This window comes from Panthera pardus, unplaced genomic scaffold (genome assembly GCF_024362965.1).
Source record: "Panthera pardus isolate Hobbes unplaced genomic scaffold, ASM2436296v1 HiC_scaffold_17, whole genome shotgun sequence".
In the NCBI taxonomy this organism is placed as follows: Eukaryota; Metazoa; Chordata; class Mammalia; order Carnivora; family Felidae; genus Panthera; species Panthera pardus.
This window is the reverse complement of record NW_026526732.1, coordinates 139,180,804-139,200,146: the sequence shown is the minus strand read 5'-3', so window position 1 is coordinate 139,200,146 and position 19,343 is coordinate 139,180,804. Positions and strand designations below refer to the sequence as shown.

The window sequence follows — 19,343 nt, the reverse complement described above, 5'->3', positions numbered from 1 at the left end:
TTACTATTAGAAATATTTTTTGTCCCATTACATTTGCAGATACCTGAAAAAATTACGATCTTCCAAAAGGTAGTAGTTACTAGACTCACCACTAAATCTTGTAAGAATGCGTTGATGAAGAATCACATATATAACTGTATCACAATTTTTAAATATTTTTATACATGTGTTTTTTATTTTTATTTTTTAAATGAATGCATTTTTTTTTAAAGTCCTACATATATTATGAACTTTGAAGTATTACTCTGGCAAGGGATCCATAGCCTTCACCAGACAGCCAAAAGGCCCACAAAGGGTCAAGAAACCTCCTCCCTCCTTTGGGGGATTTCCTCCCCCAGCCATATCTGGTACCTGTCAGTAGTTGTGGGGTGAAGTGCCTCAACTTCTTTCACACCACTGCTTCTAGGGTTAATTTTAACCGATGAGCTCTGGGTCCTTCATCTCCCTTCAGTGAGATTTAAGTGTCAGACTTTGGCTCAGGTCATGATCTCACTGTTCGTGAGTTCGAGCCCCATGTCAGGCTCTGTGCTGACAGCTCGGAGCCTGGAGCCTGCTTTGGATTCTGTCTCTTCCTCTCTCTGCCCCTCTCCCACTCATGCTCTGTCTCTCTCTCAAAAATAAATAAACATTTTTTTAAAAAGATTTTTTGGGGGCGCCTGGGTGGCTCAGTCAGTTGGGCGGCCGACTTCGGCTCAGGTCATGATCTCGCTGTTTGTGAGTTCGAGCCCCGCGTCCGGCTCTGTGCTGACAGCTTGGAGCCCGGAGCCTGTTTCAGATTCTGTGTCTCCCTCTCTCTGACCCTCCCCCGTTCATGCTCTGTCTCTCCCTGTCTCAAAAATAAATAAAACGTTAAAAAAAAAAATTAAAAAAAAATAAAATAATAAAATAAAAATAAAAATAAAAAAAGATTTTTTGATGATAGATCTACAACTAGTTACGGACCACTAGTTATGGCCTTGTTTTTTTTTAGTAAGAATATTCATGGATGCTTTATTTTTTATTGTTATTTTTTATTTCAAAAATTGTTTTCATAACATAAAATTTTCCATTTTAACCATTTCACGTATAGTTCTGTGGCATTAAGTACATTCACACTGTTGTGCAGCCATCCCCACCATCCTTCTCCAGAACTTTCTCATCTTCTCCAACTGAAACTCTGTTCCTTGTAGTCTTTTGATCGAAATAAGTACAAATATAAATTCCCTTCACATGGCATTTCTTAGGGTTTATAAAAGACTTTTCATTAGATAGAAGTTTATATCTTTTAAATGGAGTGTAGAAAAATGAGATTAATTTAGCTTCTTAAAAAAATTATTTTCGTAATGTTTATTTTTGAGAGAGGGAGGGAGAGCGTGAGTGGGGGAAGGGCAGAGAGCGAGGGAGACAGAGGATCCTAGAGCAGGATCTGCTCTGACAACAGAGAGCCCTATGTGGGGCTCAAACTAAGGAACCAGGAGATCATGACCTGAGCTGAAGTCAGACACCTTAGCTGACTGAGCCACCAACGCGCCCCTAATTCAGCCTCTAAAAGTTTTTGTAGAAACTGAAATTTTGCTTGGAGTAATACAGTATATTTCTTCATATTCTTTCTTAAATCCTTCTTTAAAAATATTTGTTCATTTTGGGGTTGTTTTTTTTTTTTTAAGTAGGCTCCACACCCAGCATGGGACTTGAACTCACAACCCTGAGATCAAGAGTCTCATGCTCTGCCGACTGAGCCAGCCAGTTGCCCCTTAAATCATTTTTAAGTTTAAAAAAATTTCTCTCATTTTCTTCCCCTTAAAAAATTTATTTTGTGCACACATCGTCCTTGTGAATCTACTTTTACTGAAGGGGACCCTGGACATCTCTTCCTTGGTTAACATCATTGACTTCGTAAAATGGAATTTTGTTTGTTAAATATTGTTAGCTGTTTTTATAGGGCTTGTTTTTCTTGGAACATACCATAAAACCAAAATATTTTTAATGTTACTCATTGAGAGAGAGCAGTGAGACTCAAGAGTTTGCAAAATAACTTTAACCAGATTGCTAATAAAAAATATTTTTTGCTTATAATTACTACCGTTTCAAAGTATCTTTTAAAAGCAGTTCCACACATAGGGACAACAGTACCTACAAACTACACTAATGGATAACAATGGCATCCTATTATTTTGAGGAAATACAGAAAAAGATTCAGCAGTTTTTACTTTAATAGCTTAATTATTACCATGCTGTATTTCAGTGAATTCTTGACTGTAGGATTGGAATGCAAAAAGCAGTCTTTTTTACTATTTGTTGTGACTGGTACTGCACAGTAATGCCCGTTGTTATTAAAAGTAGAAAAAGTCACATTGGTAGGGTTTTTACTTTTATTTCATTAAGCTGTTCTCTGAAAGATGGGTGCCTGCCTGGCTCAGTGGGAAGAGCATGCGACTCTTGATCTCAGGGTCATGAGTTTGAGCCCCACATTGGGCACAGAAATTACTTACATAAATAAAACTTTAAAAAAATTTAAGTTTATTTATCTTGAGAAAGAGAGGGAGAGAGAGAGTGCGTGCACAAGCAGGGGAGGGGCAGAGAGAGAGAGAGAGACAGAGAATCTGAGGATGTAAGTAAGACTTACCTTTGGCTCTTCTCCTTTTCAATGCCTGTTCCTGAAATTTTTGCTAATGTGTTTTTGGTTGATACTCGTTCATCTTTCTGGGTGGTTAGTTTCAATGTTGGCATTGCTTCCTTTTGCTAAGTCAGCTTGTTGTTGGAGCTAAGGCTCTAAATGACTGTTTTTAGTGGAAGAAAGTAATAAATGTGGCAGTCAATGATTAAAACAGAAATTCGCCTTTTATTTGGAAGTAAAATACAAGAATTCTTTAACTGAAACAGTAGTATAACTGAAGAGAACTGACTTATCTTTTTAATATGTATTATTCTATATACTGAAGTATCGTGATTTATCACAAAGGTAGTTTCAATTTCACTTTACTTAATATTTAATAGCAATCAGGCTAGCAGCATTTCTTTTTTTTTTTTTTTAATGTTTGTTTATTTTGAGAGATTGAGCATGCAGGTGAGCAGGGGTGGGGAGGAGACACAGAGAGAGAGGGAGAGAGAGATTCCTGACCCAGGCTTGATCCCACGAACCATGAGATCATGACCTGAGCCAAAATCACAAGTGGGACGCTTAACTGACTGAGCCACCCAGACGCCCCTAGCAGCATTTCTTTGTATCATTTCTCAATAATTTCCTGTATATTATTTTCCATAGTCGTTAAAATGTTCAGTCTCTTTTAAAACATAGTAAATTATGGGGCGCCTGGGTGGCTCAGTTGGCTGAGCGGCCGACTTCGGCTCAGGTCATGATCTCGCGGTCCGGGGGTTTGAGCCCCGCGTTGGGCTCTGTGCTGACAGCTCGGAGCCTGGAGCCTGTTTCAGATTCTGTGTCTCCCTCTCTCTGACCCTCCCCTGTTCATGCTCTGTCTCTCCCTATCTCAAAAATAAATAAAACATTAAAAAAATTTTTCTTTAAAAAAATAAAATAAAATAAAAATAAATAAAACATAGTAAATTATAACAACATTTTTTGGCAGGGCATCTGTTTTTTTCCCATATTATTGAGTTGTTTTTCTTCCCTGTAAGGTCTAGTGTTGGTACTCTCAAAAGCCATTCGATGGGGCGCCTGGGTGGCGCAGTCGGTTGGGCGTCCGACTTCAGCCAGGTCACGATCTCGCAGTCCGTGGGTTCGAGCCCCGCGTCGGGCTCTGGGCTGATGGCTCGGAGCCTGGAGCCTGTTTCCGATTCTGTGTCTCCCTCTCTCTCTGCCCCTCCCCCATTCATGCTCTGTCTCTCTCTGTCCCAAAAATAAATAAAAAACGTTGAAAAAAAAATTAAAAAAAAAAAAAAAAAAAAAAAAGCCATTCAAGGCTGTGCCAGAAACTCTTCAACTTAGACTTTTACTTGTGAGTCTTTTAAGGAACACAACTATTATTAACATAATAAATGACTGTGCTAAAGATTTGGGAACTCGAAGGAATTATTCTGTTTATGTTTAGTACGCAAATCCCTGTTTTAGGGAAGTTTATTTAATACTAAATAGATTATTATGGAAGGATACACAATCCTTTTGTCCTCTGAATCTTAAAAAATGACACTTCCTTATGCCTCAGAGATTGAGTCATCTGCTCTGGAGCAGAGATGGGGAGTCAGTTGACTTCTCATGACTTTTTCTACGCAGCAGGAATGGCTGTCTAGATACGTAAGGGCCCAGCATAAGCCAGTAGATCCTGGGCATTGGACGCTCCACACTGCATCCCAAATCCTGTGCTTTGTGATGCGAGAAAGTGCTCATGGGTAGCCTAGCTGTATATTTTTGGCAACTAAATAATAAGGAACTGACATCACCCGTCGAAAAGTTAGTTATTTAGACCAAAATCTTAGTAAAGTTATTCAGTAAAGTAAAAGACATTTACTAGGCACGTTTATATCAGGCATTGTCCAAAACTCAAATAATACAAAGATGGAAAGAAACTGCCCCAACTTTCATGGAACTTGTAAATTAACAAGGGGACCAGAAAAACAAAGTTTTGTCAACACACCTGTCAGATGCTAGTAACATGTCAGATGTGCTCTGGGGATACAAATAAGTAAACAATTAATTTTGCCTGGGGGTTTAAAAAAAATAGCATAATTTTACTCCAAGCCTTAAAAAATAGGCAGGCATTGTCAGTTGGCCACTTGGAGGTGGGTAGGAAGGTCTGTCTTCTCAAAAAGATAAGTGCAAAGCCAAAGAATTTAAAAAGTGATGTGATAGTTTGGGGGACATGGTCAAGATGGCAAAGAGCCAAGGGTCCCTTCATTACAGGGAGGGTAGGGTGGGCAGGATTCAAAATGAGGCTAGAGCTTTTTCTTTCCGTGCCAATAGCGTTCTTGCAGCCATGGTGAGCGTTCCTAAAACCCACCACACTTTCTGCAAGAAGTGGGGTGAGCACCAACCCCACAAAATGACCCAGTACAAGAAAGGCAAAGATCCTCTTTATGCCCAGGGAAAGTGGCGTTATGACAGGAAACAGTGGCTACAGTGGGCAAACTAAGCCGATTTTCCAGAAAAAGGCTCAAACTACAAAAGAAGATTGTGCGGAGGCTTGGATGTGTTGAACCCAACGCAGATCTAAGAGAATGCTGGCTATGAAGAGATGCAAGCATTTTGAACAGGGAGGAGATGAGAGAAAGGGCCAAGGGATCCAGTTCTAAGCTTATTTTGCTACATCATGAAGACAATAAAACCTTGAGGTTATGTTCACTTCATTTGGTTGCAGTTGGTCTTTTGAGAGGCAGGTAAACTAGTGCCCTCAATAAAATTCCCTTTGTGGGGAAATTTATGCTTAAAAAAAAAAAGAGGCTAGAATCTACTGTAATGAGCCAGTGTTTCCAGCTCACTGATGCCAAAAAACACGACGCAGTCTAAAAGTTGCTCAGCTTCGGGATGGGTGTCTTAGCTGCTCTTCATCAGTCTTCTCAAAGCACTCTAGACTCTTTTTACTTAAATTTGGGCTGTGCTTTAGTTGAGAATAGAAGATAGGCGTCGCGAGGATAACCACAGAGAGTAATGTCTGATCAGTGTCGAAAGACATGGTGGTTGCTTTTAGAATTCTAGGTAGAGAATCCTAAGGTTGTCAGAGAAGGATTCGCAGAGGTTCAAGCTACCAGGAAGAGCATTCCAGGTAAGAAAATTGTCACCTGGACAAGGGTGGGGGGAGTGCACGTTGTGTTTGGGGGCAGGAGAGTGGCAGTTTGGCTAGAATAGCATGTAGGGGAAGAGCAGGAAATGACTTTAGCCCCATTGTGCATTCTAGGCTTAAGTAGAATTATTTTCCACTTTAGATTGTTCTCCCATAGGAATAACCTGGTCTTCAAAAAAATACACTTTCTTGGAAAACTAAAGTAGGTTTCAAGGAGAAGGGCCTGGGGTGCCTGATCCTGTTGGAGCTTTTGCCATCTTGTGGCCAACATACTGGAAAGGATGATAGGTTCATTTCGAAAAATGTTCACTAACAACAAGGAGATACCACTTCACACCTGCTAGAATGGCAAAAACTCAAGAGATGTCAGCAAGGATGTGGACAAAATGGAACCCTAGTGCACTGTTGGTGGACACGTAAATTGGTGCAGCCAATACGGAAAACAGTATGCAGATTACTAAAAAAATTAAAAATAGAGCCACCATATGAGCCAGGAATCCCACTTTCAGATATATAGCTGAAGGAAATGAAATCACTGTCCCAAAGAGATATCTGCACCCCCTGTTCACAGCGCCATTATTCACAATAGCCAAGATATGGAAACAACCTAAGTAACTGCCGATGGATACATTGATAAAGAAGTTGTTTTATACACACACATGCCCATATACCTACACTGGAATGTTGTTCAACCATAAGAAAGAAAGACACCCTGCCATTTGTGATAGCATGGATGAACATTGAAAGCATAGCATAAACTAAGTGAAATAAGTCACACAAACATAGACAAATACTATATGATCTCACTTATATGTAGAATGTAAAAAAGTTGAACTTGCAGAAGCATACTCAGTTGGTGATTGGTTGCCAGAGGCTGGGTTTAGGAAATGGGGAGATATTGGTCAAAGGGCACAAACTTCCTGTTATACGATGAATAAGTTCTTTAAAAAAGGGGGGTTGGGGGAAGGGAGTGCCTGGATGGCTCAGTTGGTTGAGCAACCAGCTCTTGATTTAGGCTCAGGTCATGTTCTCGCAGTTCATGAGCTCGAGCTCCGCATTAAGGTCTGCGCTGATAGTGTGGAGCCTGCTTGGGATTCTCTCTCTATTCTCTCTCTCTCTCTCAAAATAAATAAATAAACTTAGAAAAAATAAGATGAATAAGTTTGAGGGATCTCATGCATAGCATGATGACTGCAGTGTATTATATACTTGAAATTTGTTGAGAGTAGATTTTAAATATTCTTACCACACAAAAAAATTGGCAAGTATGTGAGGTGATGGAGATATTAACTAACCTTATTGTGGTCATCATTTCACAATATACACATGTATCAAATCATCACACTGTATACCATAAACCTATACTGTCTTATTTGTCCACTATATGTCAATAAAGCCAGGAGTAAGAAAGAAAAAGTTTATTGAGGCTTTGTAATATGTATGCCAGGTGCTATTCTGGATGCTGAGGTTCACTGGTGAATAGACGCAAACCTCTGCCCTGATAGAGCTGACATTCCAATGTAAATATGAGTAAATACGGGAAAGAGGGGTATGGAGAAATACAGGAATTACCTGTATTTGATGGGAAGGAGTGGAAGGAATGATACTGAAACTGGTTTAAGTCATACGCTCCCAAGTAAGATTTCACCTACAGCATTTCCCTTCAGTCAAACTACCAAAAAACTGAACCCTTTCTCTGAGTTTGGAGAGTAAGCAGCCTCAATTTGTATCTCTGAGCTGACCAGAGGCCCTTGTTTGCAGGTCCTACCTGACTGTAGTTGGGGACAGGTTCCCCAGGTTGCCTGAAATTTGCCTGAGTATGTGTTATAACATGAGGGAAAGAGTGACCAACCTCAGAGGGTCAAGGAGAAAACTCCATAGTAACCCCCGATTCCTGGTGAATCTCTGCGGGAGCTGGAGGAACAGGATTCCACGTTTGATTTTTTTTTTTTTTTTTTTTTTTTTTTTTTGGTGTACTATATTTCCTTTTAGGTTTTTTTTCATGTGTCTTTTAAAAATTTTAATTCCAGTGTAGTTAACATATGGCGTTATGTTAGTTTTAGTGTACGAGGACTCCATGGGTTTTTTTTTTTTAATGTTTGTTTATTTTGAGGGGAGAGGGAAGGGCAGAGAGAGGGAACAAGAATCCCAAGCAGGCTCCTCGCCTTCAGCATGGAGTCTGACATGGGGCTCGAACCCATCAACTGTGAGACCATCTAAAGTCGAAATCAAGAGTCAGACACAACCAACTGAGCCACCTAGGCACCCCCCAATGTTTTCAGTAACCAACTTTAGGGGCGCCTGGGTGGCTCAGTCAGTTGAGCATCCGACTTCAGTTCAGGTCATGATCTCATGGTCCATGGGTTTGAGCCCCACATCGGGCTGTCCGCTGACAGCTCAGAGCCTCGAGCCTGCTTCAGCTTCTGTGTCTCCCTCTCTCTCTGCTCCTCTCCTGCTCATTCTCTCTCTCTCTCTCTCTCTGAAAAATAAATAAACATGAAAAAAATAATAACCAACTTTAGTCTATATTATTTTGAAGCAAATCCTAGACATCATAGTAATTGAACTCACACCTGCTTCAATATGGATCTCTAAAGGATGATTTTTTTTTTTAATGTTTTTGGGGTGTTTTTTTTTGTTTTTTTTTTTTTTTTGAGACAGAGAGAGACAGAGCATGAACGGGGGAGGGACAGAGAGAGAGGGAGACACAGAATCAGAAGCAGGCTCCAGGCTCTGAGCCATCAGCCCAGAGCCCGACGCGGGGCTCGAACTCACGGACCGCGAGATCGTGACCTGAGCTGAAGTCGGACGCTTAACCGACTGAGCCACCCAGGTGCCCCTAAAGGATGATTTTTTTAAATATAACCCCAATTTCATTATTCTATCTAAAAAATCTTAACAGAATGTAATATATCTGTAAGTCCCACCAGGAATTACAAAATTTCAATGTTGGTATTCTCTAGGGATTTGTCAGTTTGTTAGAATTAAACTAGAATTATGTTGGGGTGCCTGGGCTGCTCAGTCGGTAGAGCATCCGACTTCAGCTCAGGTCATGAACTCACAGATCGTGGAGCCTGCTTTGGAGCCTGTGTCTCCTTCTCTCTCTGTTGCTCCCCTGCTTTCTCTCTCTCTCTCTCTCTCTCTCTCTCTCTCTCTCTCTCTCTCTCTCTCTCTCAAAAATAAATAAAGATTAAAAACATTTTTTTGACTAGTATTACATGCGTTTTTAATCATGCGAGGTCTTTGGGAACACAGTCTTTGCATAAAATGCAGCTACACTATATTTAAACCCTGAATGAATATTTATTTAGTGTTTCTTACACCTGTTTATGTGCTCTTTGCTGGGAATATGAAGATGAATATGACAAGATCCCTGCTTTTGAGGATAGCTCTATGATATTGTCTTATGCTGTTAATTTCTAGGTGATAGTCTATTAGTAACATTTAAGTTTGAAGTCAGTCTAGTGTGTTAGTCCACTGTAATTGAGCCATAACTTAATACTCCTACAAGCTATGCAGTATGAGTTCAGAGCACCCCTCATTGCTGGAGGGCTTTGTTATTTTCTGAGTTTGGTATCTCTTGAACCACCTCAGCTCTGAATCTAGGTGCAGCAAAGACTTTTGGGACTCAGCCAACGCTCTTTTGATAACCTCCTTTGTTGGGACCTGGGCCCCCAGCCTGGTGCAAAATTGGCAGCTGAGACTGAAAGAATATGACAAAGAGAGGCCTGGAAAGCTTTTCCCTGGGACCATCTCTGCATCAGTCAATGTGTATATAGGTCTTCTGTCTGTGGATTCTTAAGTGGATCTTGAAATTTTGAGAGGCCGTTAGCAAACACGGTTAGCACAATTTTTATGAGCCCCAAAGTTCTCCAGTGTATATATTTCTGGACAATTTTAGAATCTGTTAATGTTTCTCACACTTGAGATCTCAGACCACCCAAAGTTATTTTCTCAGACCCTAGCTTGAAAAACACTGATTTGTTTGGTTAATGATTTTATAGTCAGTAATCTTAAGGTTATTATCACTGTGTTGGAATTTATCTTAAAGAAGTTTGATGTGTTTATCAAACAATATCACTATTCTGTTGCTAAAATAATCATGATTCTTGATTTTTATGGATCCTTGGGTTTTTTTTTTTTTTAATGTTTATTTATTTTTGACAGAGAGAGAGAGAGAGAGAGCGCAAGCATGAGCAGGGGAGGGGCAGAGAGAGAGGGAGACACAGAATCCAAAGCAGGCTCCAGGCTCCGAGCTGTCAGCACAGAGCCCGACGTAGGGCTCGAACTCACGAACCGTGAGATCATGACCTGAGCCGAAGTTGGACGCTTAACCAACTGAGCCACCCAGGCTCCCCATGATCCTTGGGTTTTCATTTTCAGATTGACCACTGTTGATGGTCATTCTTTCACAACACACAAAAACCACTGCATTCTAGGAGTTGGAGAAGTTAAAAGGATTTCAAACTTGTTTTCTCCTAGCTAAATAAGAATTGAAGGGGGAGAAGTGGAATATCAGAGTGTCTCCACCACCAATATTTAGGCCTCCAAGAAAGCCTTGGAGAATCCTAGGTCACCAGGGAACAAAGTTTAAAAATCATAGCTGTGGCTATTAACTTCATTTAGGGGTGGACAAATGGGCCCTGAGAGATTGGAGCTTGTCGGTAATCACACAGTTAGTTAATGTCAGGTATCCAAAACAAGCCCTTTGCCTTCCAAATTCAGTGTTCTCCCCGATATGTCCCTTGCTCTGTAAACCTTGCCAGACTTTGCCCTGACCCCCTGAGGTCAGCCACTCTTTCCCCCCACCTTAGGGCACATTGTTTAGCCGGCTGGATTTCTTAAAAATGAGGTTTATTTCCATCCTGCCTCATTCTAAATAGGAATTAAAGCAGCTTTTTAAGGCCTTCAAATTCTACATTTCATGAGGTGAACCAGGGCCCAATACTGCCTACTTAATGGTCATCTTTTCTGATGGAGGAATTTTTTAATCCCCAAGTTCTTCTAATAATATTTCTTAGTCTTTTCTGTCTTCTCTTCATTGCTGCTAGAAGACATCAAAATGAAGGAAGTTCTTTGTTGAATAATAACTGAAAAACTCAGAGCCCATTGTGTTGAGTTTGATTGCTTCTTTGTATTGCAAATGAGTATAATTGTGAAAATACAGTCATGTTTCCTTTTCTAGTAAAATGTCATATTATTTCACAAAAAAGCCCAGGAGCTTCACCTGAAGAAGCTTGAGAATCCCTGCCAAAACTCTCAGCACTTCTCACATTGCATTGTGATCAATTATTGAATGTCTCCCTTCCAAAAGAAAGTGGGTGCCTTAAAATCGGAAACCATGGCAGAAAGTTTCACACTGTCTTGCAATTACAAAATTTAATAGCCCATAACTATTACAATATAGTAAAAGGAGTACAAAGAGAATACTTTAGGGGCGCCTGGGCGGCTCACCCCTGTCAGTTAGGCATACAACTCTTGATTTTTGGCTCAGGTCATGACCTGCCAGTCTGTGGGATCGAGTCCCACGTCTGGCTCTGTTCTGACAGTGCGGAGCCTGCTTGGGATTCTCTCTCTCCCTGTCTGCCTGCATCTCCCCTACTAGCTCTCTCTCTCTCTCAAAATAAATAAATAAGCTTTAAAAAAAAGAGAGGGGGCGCCTGGTTGGCTCAGTCAGTTAAGCGTTCTACTTTGGCTCAGGTCCTGATCTCACAGCTTGTGGGTTTAAGCCCTGCATCAGGCTCTGTGCTAACAGCTAAGAGCCTGGAGCCCGCTTCAGATTCTACATCTCCCTCTCTCTGTCCCTTCCCTGCTTGCACGGTGTGTGTGTGTGTGTGTGTGTGTGTGTGTGTGTGTGTGTGTGTGTGTCAAAATTAAAGAAACACTAAAAAAAAAAGAATACTTTATAAAATTTTTTAATGTTTATTATTTTTGAGGGAGAGACAGAGAGCAAGCAGGCAAGGGGCAGAGAAAGAGGGAAACACAGAATTGGAAACAGGCTTCAGACTGAGCTGTCAGCACAGAGCCTGATGCAGGGCTTGAACCCACAGACCATGAGATCATGACCTGAGCTGAAGTCGGCCACTTAACCAACTGAGCCACCCAGGTGCACCAAAAAAGAATATTTTAGATCTTAATTGACATAAACAGCTACTTGCCCTGGGTAAATGGTTATTTTATGGCATAACTTTTTGATCATGACACTCATTGGAAAATTGTTCGCTAAAACAGTCATTCACTTTTCAGCATTGCTTTTACAGTCCTACAAAAATATCAAGTGTGCTTACATTTATTATTTTTACTTTAATAAATCATCATTTATTAACTTTAAGTGTGCTTACATTTATTATTACATTTTATGTCATGCTCATTTGATATCCCTAGCCTTAATACAGTACCTGGCACATAGTAGGTGCTAAATGTTTACTAAATGAATAATGAATAGTGACCAACTTTATTAAAGATACAGATTAAAGAAGCAGCTTTCCTCCTTCCCTAAGCTATTCTGCAGGGTAGAAAACAAAAGGAGGCATGGGATAAAACTGTACGATTGATTTAGTTTCCTCTTCCCCCCTCCTCAATATACTCTGACTTATAATTTGTGCTAATGAATTCATATAAACTGTCGTTACCTCCTAACGTGATTTTTTTTTCAAAACCTTAAAAATAGCTGTTGTAGGGCTGAGATGGAGAAACTGGGACTGAATTTACTTTCCTGCATTAAAAAAAGTTAAAAATAGGATAAAATATATTAAACAGTGGTTTTGAGACATGGGAAATCAGGCAGCATGGAGAGCAACTCCTGAGAAATGGAAAACGGATGAGGTGAGCCCTATTTGTAATTGTTCCAGCTTACTGTCTGGAGAGAGTTGCCAGGCCACGGTGTAGGGAAGGGGACCCCAGATGGAGTCTGATCATCTTCCAGGGATGAGCTGATGTGGTTGGAAGGGGAAAGTGGCTCAAACACAAGGCACAGTACCGGAGAGGAGAGTGCTACCCAGACAGAAAACGCCTGAGTCCTCAGCTGATGACTGGTCAGTCCATGGGGGCTGAAGGACAACTACCCAAGTCTTGGGAGAGAACCATCCAAAAGGATCAGAGGAAACAACGCTTAGAGCTCACACAGGGCAGAAAATGGTTTGTGTTCCCACCTGTGAGAGCGCGAAAATCCTTGCAATCCATGAGACATCAACAAGGTATGCCATCAAGTGAAGGGTACTGCCTCAGGATAGGGCAAAACTAGCCCTATGGATTGACAGAGCTTAAAAGCAAGCCTCAAGACGATCAAATGATTTAATAAGAACTTAATTTTGTCCTAGACAAAGTTCAAAAATATCTGCAGGGATACAAAACTATCCAGCACTCAATAACACAAAATTAACAATGTCTGGCATCCAATAAAAATGTACCAGGCAGGGGCACCTGGGTGGTACAGTTCAGTGATTTAATTCCAGAACATTTTCATCATCCCAAAAAGAAACCCCATACCTGTGACATCTAGGCCTTTGCAGTCTTTTGCTAAAACCAAGAATGCTGCACTGGATATTCTTATACACATGTGCAAAAATACCTGTAGGACAAATACCTGAAAATATTTGCCAAGTAGAATAATTTGTGCGCCTAAAATTTTGAAAGCTATTGCTAAATTATTCTCTCTAGAGGTTATGGAGTTTACACTCTACTGGCAAAGCATAAAAGTTGCTGTTTCCCCACTTCCTCACCATCATGGTCCTTTACCAAACTTTTATCTTTACCAGTCTGGTAAGTCGTAGTATCTCATTGAAATTTTAATTTATATTTCTCATGTTCAAAGAGAGGTTGATTATTTTTATATGTTTAGGGGCTACTTTCCTTTTTTAGTGAACTGATGGTTCATATGTTTGATTTTCTGCAGGGTAGCTGTTTTTTTGTTTTGTTTTGGTTTTTTTGTTTTTGTTAGGGGAAGAGAGAATCTTAAGTAGGCTCCATGTTCCGTAAGGAGACAGACACGGAGCTCAATCTCACGACCGTGAGATCATGATCTGAACCAAAATCAAGAGTTGGATGCTCAACTGACTGAGCCACCCAAGTGTCCCTGTTTTTCTTTTGTTGTTGTTGTGTTTATAGAAGGTATTTGTGTATTAGGGAGAAAAGCCCTTTGTGATATGAACTGGAAGTATTTTTTCCACTTAATGTTTTTTTGGGTTTTTTTAGTCTTTGACTTTGTTTACTTTTTTCCTTTATCATGCAGAATTTTAAAATCTGATGTTGTCAAATTTGTCAATCTTTTCTTTTATACCTCTGTATCTTGTGACAGACTTTCCCTACTCTAAGATTAAAAAAAACTATTTCTCCCATGTATTCTTCTAGTACTTTAAGGTTCTCCTCCCCTCTCTGCCCCTATTTAATTGTTTGATCCATCTAGAATTTATTTTTGTATAAAATGTAAGGTATGGATCTCCGATATTTTCTCCATACAGCTAACACCTTTCCCCCATTGATTTAAAATGTCACTTTTATACTGTGTCCTCTTGATTAAAAGCCACTATTCAAAGTGTTGACTCCGATAAGGACAATTTTAATACTAGCTTTAATTTTTTTAAGAGTGGTAATCCGGAGCACCTGGGTGGCTCAGTCAGTTAGGTGGCCAAATCTTGATTTCGGCTCAGGTGATAACCTCACGGTCTGTGAGTTCGAGCCCCGGGTCGGGTTCTGTGCTGACCGTGCAGAGCCTGCTTGGGATTCTCTCTCTCCTTCTCTCTGCGCCTCCCGTGTTTGTACGCATGCATACATTCTCCGCCCCCCCCCTCAAAATGACTAAATAAAAATAAACTTAAAAACATAAAAAGAGTGTAATCAGGTGTCTGAGGCAGTGATTTCTGACCTGTTGGGATGCCTCTCAGGATTCTGTAAGAAATACAGTCCCCTTCCCTCTGTGACAAATCCTCCTGTCAGCAGCTGCTGTTACTGAGGGGAGTGTGTCTCCCTCAAGTGTGTTGGGCCAAGAAGTAGTTTTTAACCATTGACCTAGGGGGACTCCTCTTTCACAGAGCGTTCTAAATTTCACCTAGTGATTCCAGGGTTGTTACTTTACGGAGGAAAGAGCCTCCGCAAGAGTCCAGAAGGAAAGGGGGAGCCTACCTATCCAAAGAAAACTAAACTCTTTACCTTGGAGACATTAGTTTCTGATCCTCAGGTTGTCTTCCCACACTAGAATTGTCAATTTCTACACCTCTCCTTTGGGAAATTGCCTTTGGTGGACCATGTGTCCTCCTGGGGAAAGGAACTACTGGGTTAGACGTGGGATGACTGTGCTTTGGCAGTGTGCAGAGCTGGGGACATAGCGATAAGAGTCATCTCTTTTAATTTGAAACTCTTTAAAGTCAGAAAAGAGGATGGCCCTTTAAAAAGTGGAATTCTCCGGGTACCCCTGACTATAAAATAGGCTCGTGGAGTTCTACCCACAGGGGGCTAGCGACAGAGGCTTGTGTGGTTGGATGGATGCCACTGACTAGGACAGATGTCCCCAGGGAGCATTCTGTCAAGTGTTGGAGCAGCCCGTTCAGTTTGATAGGGGAGGATGCACAATGGCTTTTACTTTCATCCAAAGTTGTGTAAGTGTTCTCTTATTTACGCCACTCAAGGAGTAGCTGGTCACTTTGAACTTTGGGGCAGCAGATGTTCTCGGTGCTTGAAAGTCCCAGTGGCGGTGACACCTTGGTAGAGTGACCGGCGCTGACATCCTTTCTCAGTTTGTTAACCTTTGGGTGTCTCTTCCGCTAGAGGAACGTGTACAGGTGTGAAGTCGTGAGGGAAGCTGGGATAGTTGGGAAAGGTTGTTGTGGTATAGGCTATTTTTCCCTTACATTTTCATTAGTTTGTTCCAGAAACTATGGACACTATAAATAATAATAAATCCTATCCACTTTATAGGCTTCATGATATGTCCTAATTGCCTCATTTATTCCACGTGATTGTGATGTCTGGGAGACGAGCTCATGGCACAGTAATGAGCTGTGGCTGATGCAGTTCTACCACATAAAATATCAGGATTTAAGGGAGGCCCTTCCCACAGATTTCTCTGTGTCTATTTAATGATAGTTTTCCTGCTTTTCCTAGCTGTGGGATTTTCACTTCTCAGAAGTCTGGTCTTGCTAGCATGTTCCTAAGTAACTCCACATCTGAGGCCTCAAAGCACATTTCACCTTGCCTGCCACCCTTCTCACACTTTAGCCTGGATGTTACCCTTAGATCGGCCTTCCCCCTCTTCTTCCTCCTGTGTCACCCACCACCTCGCCTCTCCACCAGAGTTCCACTCAGACACCTGCTCGTCACCCCCAGGCCATTCAGCACCTGAACAAATCCCCCTCCCCACCGTGGGAAGGTCTCACATTGGGGGATACTTACCCCTTCCAGACCCTTCCTGGGGAGAGCAAGTTTCCTTCCATGTGGCAGGAGCCAGTTTTATACTTTTGTCTGGCCTCGTGACTGAGAGGATGGGAGGTCTGGGGGAGCTGGAGAGGAGATGGCAGTTTTAACCAAGGAAAAAACACTGAGTAGAAATGATCCCTTCTGCCTTCTTCGGGCGTGTCCCTCTTCTGGGCATCTCTTCAGGATTTCATTCCTCCGTCCAACTGCCGTTCACAACTGCCCTTTCCAACTGCTCCAGAACTCTTGGCCCCGGCATTCCGTGATGTAAATTATTCCACGCATGGCTCGAAATGGGTGCGAAGCAGTGTTGCCAGGTGTCGGATCACTAGTGTAAGTTTACCGGATCTCGGGGGAGGGACGAGAAAGGGGGAGAACTGCTCTTGGAATTTGTCCGGTTGTTACCATTTCAGCCCGGAGCACAGTCACCGCGCTGGCTGAGCTTGATGCTGGCGGTGGCTGGGGAGACAGGGAGCTTGCTGGGGGCTGGGAGCCGGGGGTGAATTGAGGGTTGAGATTTTCCACTTTAAAGATTCCAGTGATGGGATGTAGATTGTTTGGAATTGAAGGGTTGGCGGTGCTGCTGCTGCTCCTGGGGGAGGAACCTGGGACCTCCGGGGCAAAGCCAAAGCCAAAGCCTGTAGCAGTCCAGCCTGGAGCTATGGTGTCTCCTCTGTCTCAGAAAAGTAGGGAGAACCGGCTTTTCTGTTTCTGTAAAGAGAGCCAAACTATGGCAAGAAATCCACATTGCTCACCGTGTTTGGAAACACTCGGTCATAAAACTCAAACACCTCTTGGATGCATGAGATTTTTCTCTAAAACAAATACTATTTTCTCCCCTTTTGCACGATATGTTTTGAGGAAGTTCCTGTTCCTGGTTTACGGTCCCTTCGGGGAATCTGTGTGGGAAGGATTGCTGCCAACTATCTTTGATTTATCTAGATTCCTTTTTGACTTGTAAGTTAAGGATTTGTGTTCAATAAAAACAACTTAAATTGAATATTTAGTCTCTTGAATAACCACAAAATTAAAAAAAAAACTCCCATTAAAAACAAGCAGTTAAAGAAAAAGCTTCCATGAGTTACACAGTTATTTAGGAAAGTATAGAGTGTATTTTTGTGTTGCGTTGGCGCGACTGGCTTTAATCTGCTTTCTAACCAGCGTTCTCTTATTCCTTTTGTGTAGTTGTCATGGATGATGACGACGACTCGTGTCTCCTTGATCTTATTGGGTAAGATGCTCATTCCAGAACCAGGGTGAATCAGATGTGTAAGGTTTGCCGTACCAAAACAACCTACTAAGCTAGCATATTAAAATTGGGTGGGTTTTGGGGGCACCTGGCTGCCTCAGTCAGTGGAGCGTGTGACTCTTGATCTCAAGGGCATGAGTTCAAGCCCTACATTGGGAGTAGAGATTACCTAAAATTTAAACTTATACCCCAGTGTTTATAGCAGCACTTTCAACAAGAGCCAAATTATGGAAAGAGCCTAAATGTCCATCAACTGATGAATGGATAAAGAAGTTGTGGTTTATATATACAATGGAATACTACTTGGCAATGAGAAAGAATGAAATATGGCCTTTTGTAGCAACGTGGATGGAACTGGCGAGTGTTATGCTAAGTGAAATAAGTCATACAGAGAAAGACAGTTACCATATGTTTTCACTCTTATGTGGATCCTGAGAAACTTAACAGAAGACCATGGGAGAGGGGAAGGGGGAAAAAAAGTTAGAGAGGGAGGGAGGCAAACCATAAGAGACTCTTAAATACTGAGAATAGGGGTGCCTGGGTGGCTCAGGGTTGAGCGTCTGACTTTAGCTCAGGTGATGATTTCACAGTTCGTGAGTTTGAGCCCTGTGTTGGGCTCTGTGCTGATGGCTCAGAGCCTGGAGCCTGCTTCGGATTCTGTGTCTCCCTCTCTCTCTGCCCCTCCCCTACTTGTGCTCTGTCTCTCTCTGTCTCTCAGAAATAAATAAATAAATGTAAAAAAAAAAAAAATTAAAAAAAAAACTGAGAATAAACTGAGGGTTGATGGGGGGTGGGAGGGAGGGGAAAGTCGGTGATGGGCATTGAGGAGGGCACCTGTTGGGATGAGCACTGGGAGTTGTATGGAAACCAATTTGACAATAAATTTCATATTAAAAAAATAAAAATAAAAAAGCGGGGTGGGTTTTTAAAATAAAAATCAAGGGGCACCTGGGTGGCTCAGTTGGTTAAGCATCCGACTTCAGCTCAGGTTATGATCTCACGGGTTGCAACTTCAAGCCTTGCATTAGGCTCTCTGCTGTCTGCACAGATCCCACTTCAGATCTCTGTCTCTCTCTGCCCCTCCCTGGCTCTCATGTGCATGCTCTATCTCTCTCTCTCAAAAATAAATAAACATTTAAATAAATAAATAAATAAATAATCAATCAACATAGATTAACAAAGATATTTAGATATGATAGGGTTCATACTTAGGTTATCCTTTATTAAATTTACTTTCTAACAAATCCCAGAGGCAGAAATAAGTGATAATAGGAAATGGAACAACATCAGGAAAATCAATAATAAAACCAAAAAACTAATAGGGGCGCCTTGGTGGTTCAGTCAGTTAAGCATCCAACTCCTTGATTTTGGCTCAGGCCATGATCTCATGGTTCATGAGATTGAGCCCCACATCAGGCTCTGTGCTGATAGCATGAAGCCTGCTTGGGATTCTCTCTCTCTTTCTCTCTCTCTCTCTGCCTCTCTCTCTCTCTCTCTCTCCAAATAAATAAATAAATAAACTAAAAAACACCCACAAAACAAAAAAACTAATAAAATCGTTTAAAAACAGGGAGAGAATTTTACTCAGGCTATGTCATTTTCTTTTGACTTTAGTGAGAATGAATCCTAAATACAGGTTATGTATTTATTTGCTGATTTCCTTTCCTTGTTGTTGTTTTCCAGAGACCCACAAGCATTGAACTATTTTCTACACGGACCTAGTAATAAATCTGTAAGTAATACTTAGAACATCACAGATATAAATTTTGTTCCTTCTTTACAGTTAAAGTAATCACCTTATTGAATTTGTACCTTTGCAGAGCAATGATGACTCAACTAGCACAGGATATTCTGCAGCCAATTCAAATTCAATTTTCGCCAACTCCAGTGTGAGTATTGGAAGCTGAATTCAGTGGTCAAGTGTTTCTCCCTCCTTGCTGCCTTGGGTCCGGAGGCTTCAATCGCCTTTGGAT

General features: G+C 41.4%; 1 protein-coding gene, 1 long non-coding RNA gene and 1 pseudogene across 6 annotated transcripts in view; 2 read left to right on the top strand and 1 right to left on the bottom strand.

Moving 5' to 3' along the window:
• BICRAL (BICRA like chromatin remodeling complex associated protein) overlaps positions 1–19,343 on the top strand; it is a 110,297-nt gene that overhangs the window by 52,428 nt on the left and 38,526 nt on the right. For 3 of the 5 annotated variants that reach the window (XM_053905005.1, XM_019457142.2, XM_019457146.2), the window contains exons 3-5: positions 17,307–17,352; positions 19,054–19,102; positions 19,191–19,259. In XM_053905005.1, coding sequence (XP_053760980.1) covers positions 17,312–17,352; positions 19,054–19,102; positions 19,191–19,259 — 159 coding nt within the window. In that variant the 5' untranslated portion in view covers positions 17,307–17,311. Of the gene's footprint in view, positions 1–11,645; positions 11,821–16,331; positions 16,455–17,306; positions 17,353–19,053; positions 19,103–19,190; positions 19,260–19,343 lie in introns of those variants that run through there. The other 2 variants (XM_019457145.2, XM_019457144.2) reach the window with 2 other exon arrangements.
• Positions 902–16,328, bottom strand: LOC109271634 (uncharacterized). Its single transcript, XR_002082045.2, has 3 exons — positions 16,101–16,328; positions 2,606–2,759; positions 902–1,170 (listed from the first exon to the last, which is right to left on the bottom strand). It is a non-coding gene; the product is annotated as an uncharacterized LOC109271634 (long non-coding RNA).
• LOC109271633 (60S ribosomal protein L36a-like) lies at positions 3,892–6,658 on the top strand (annotated as a pseudogene).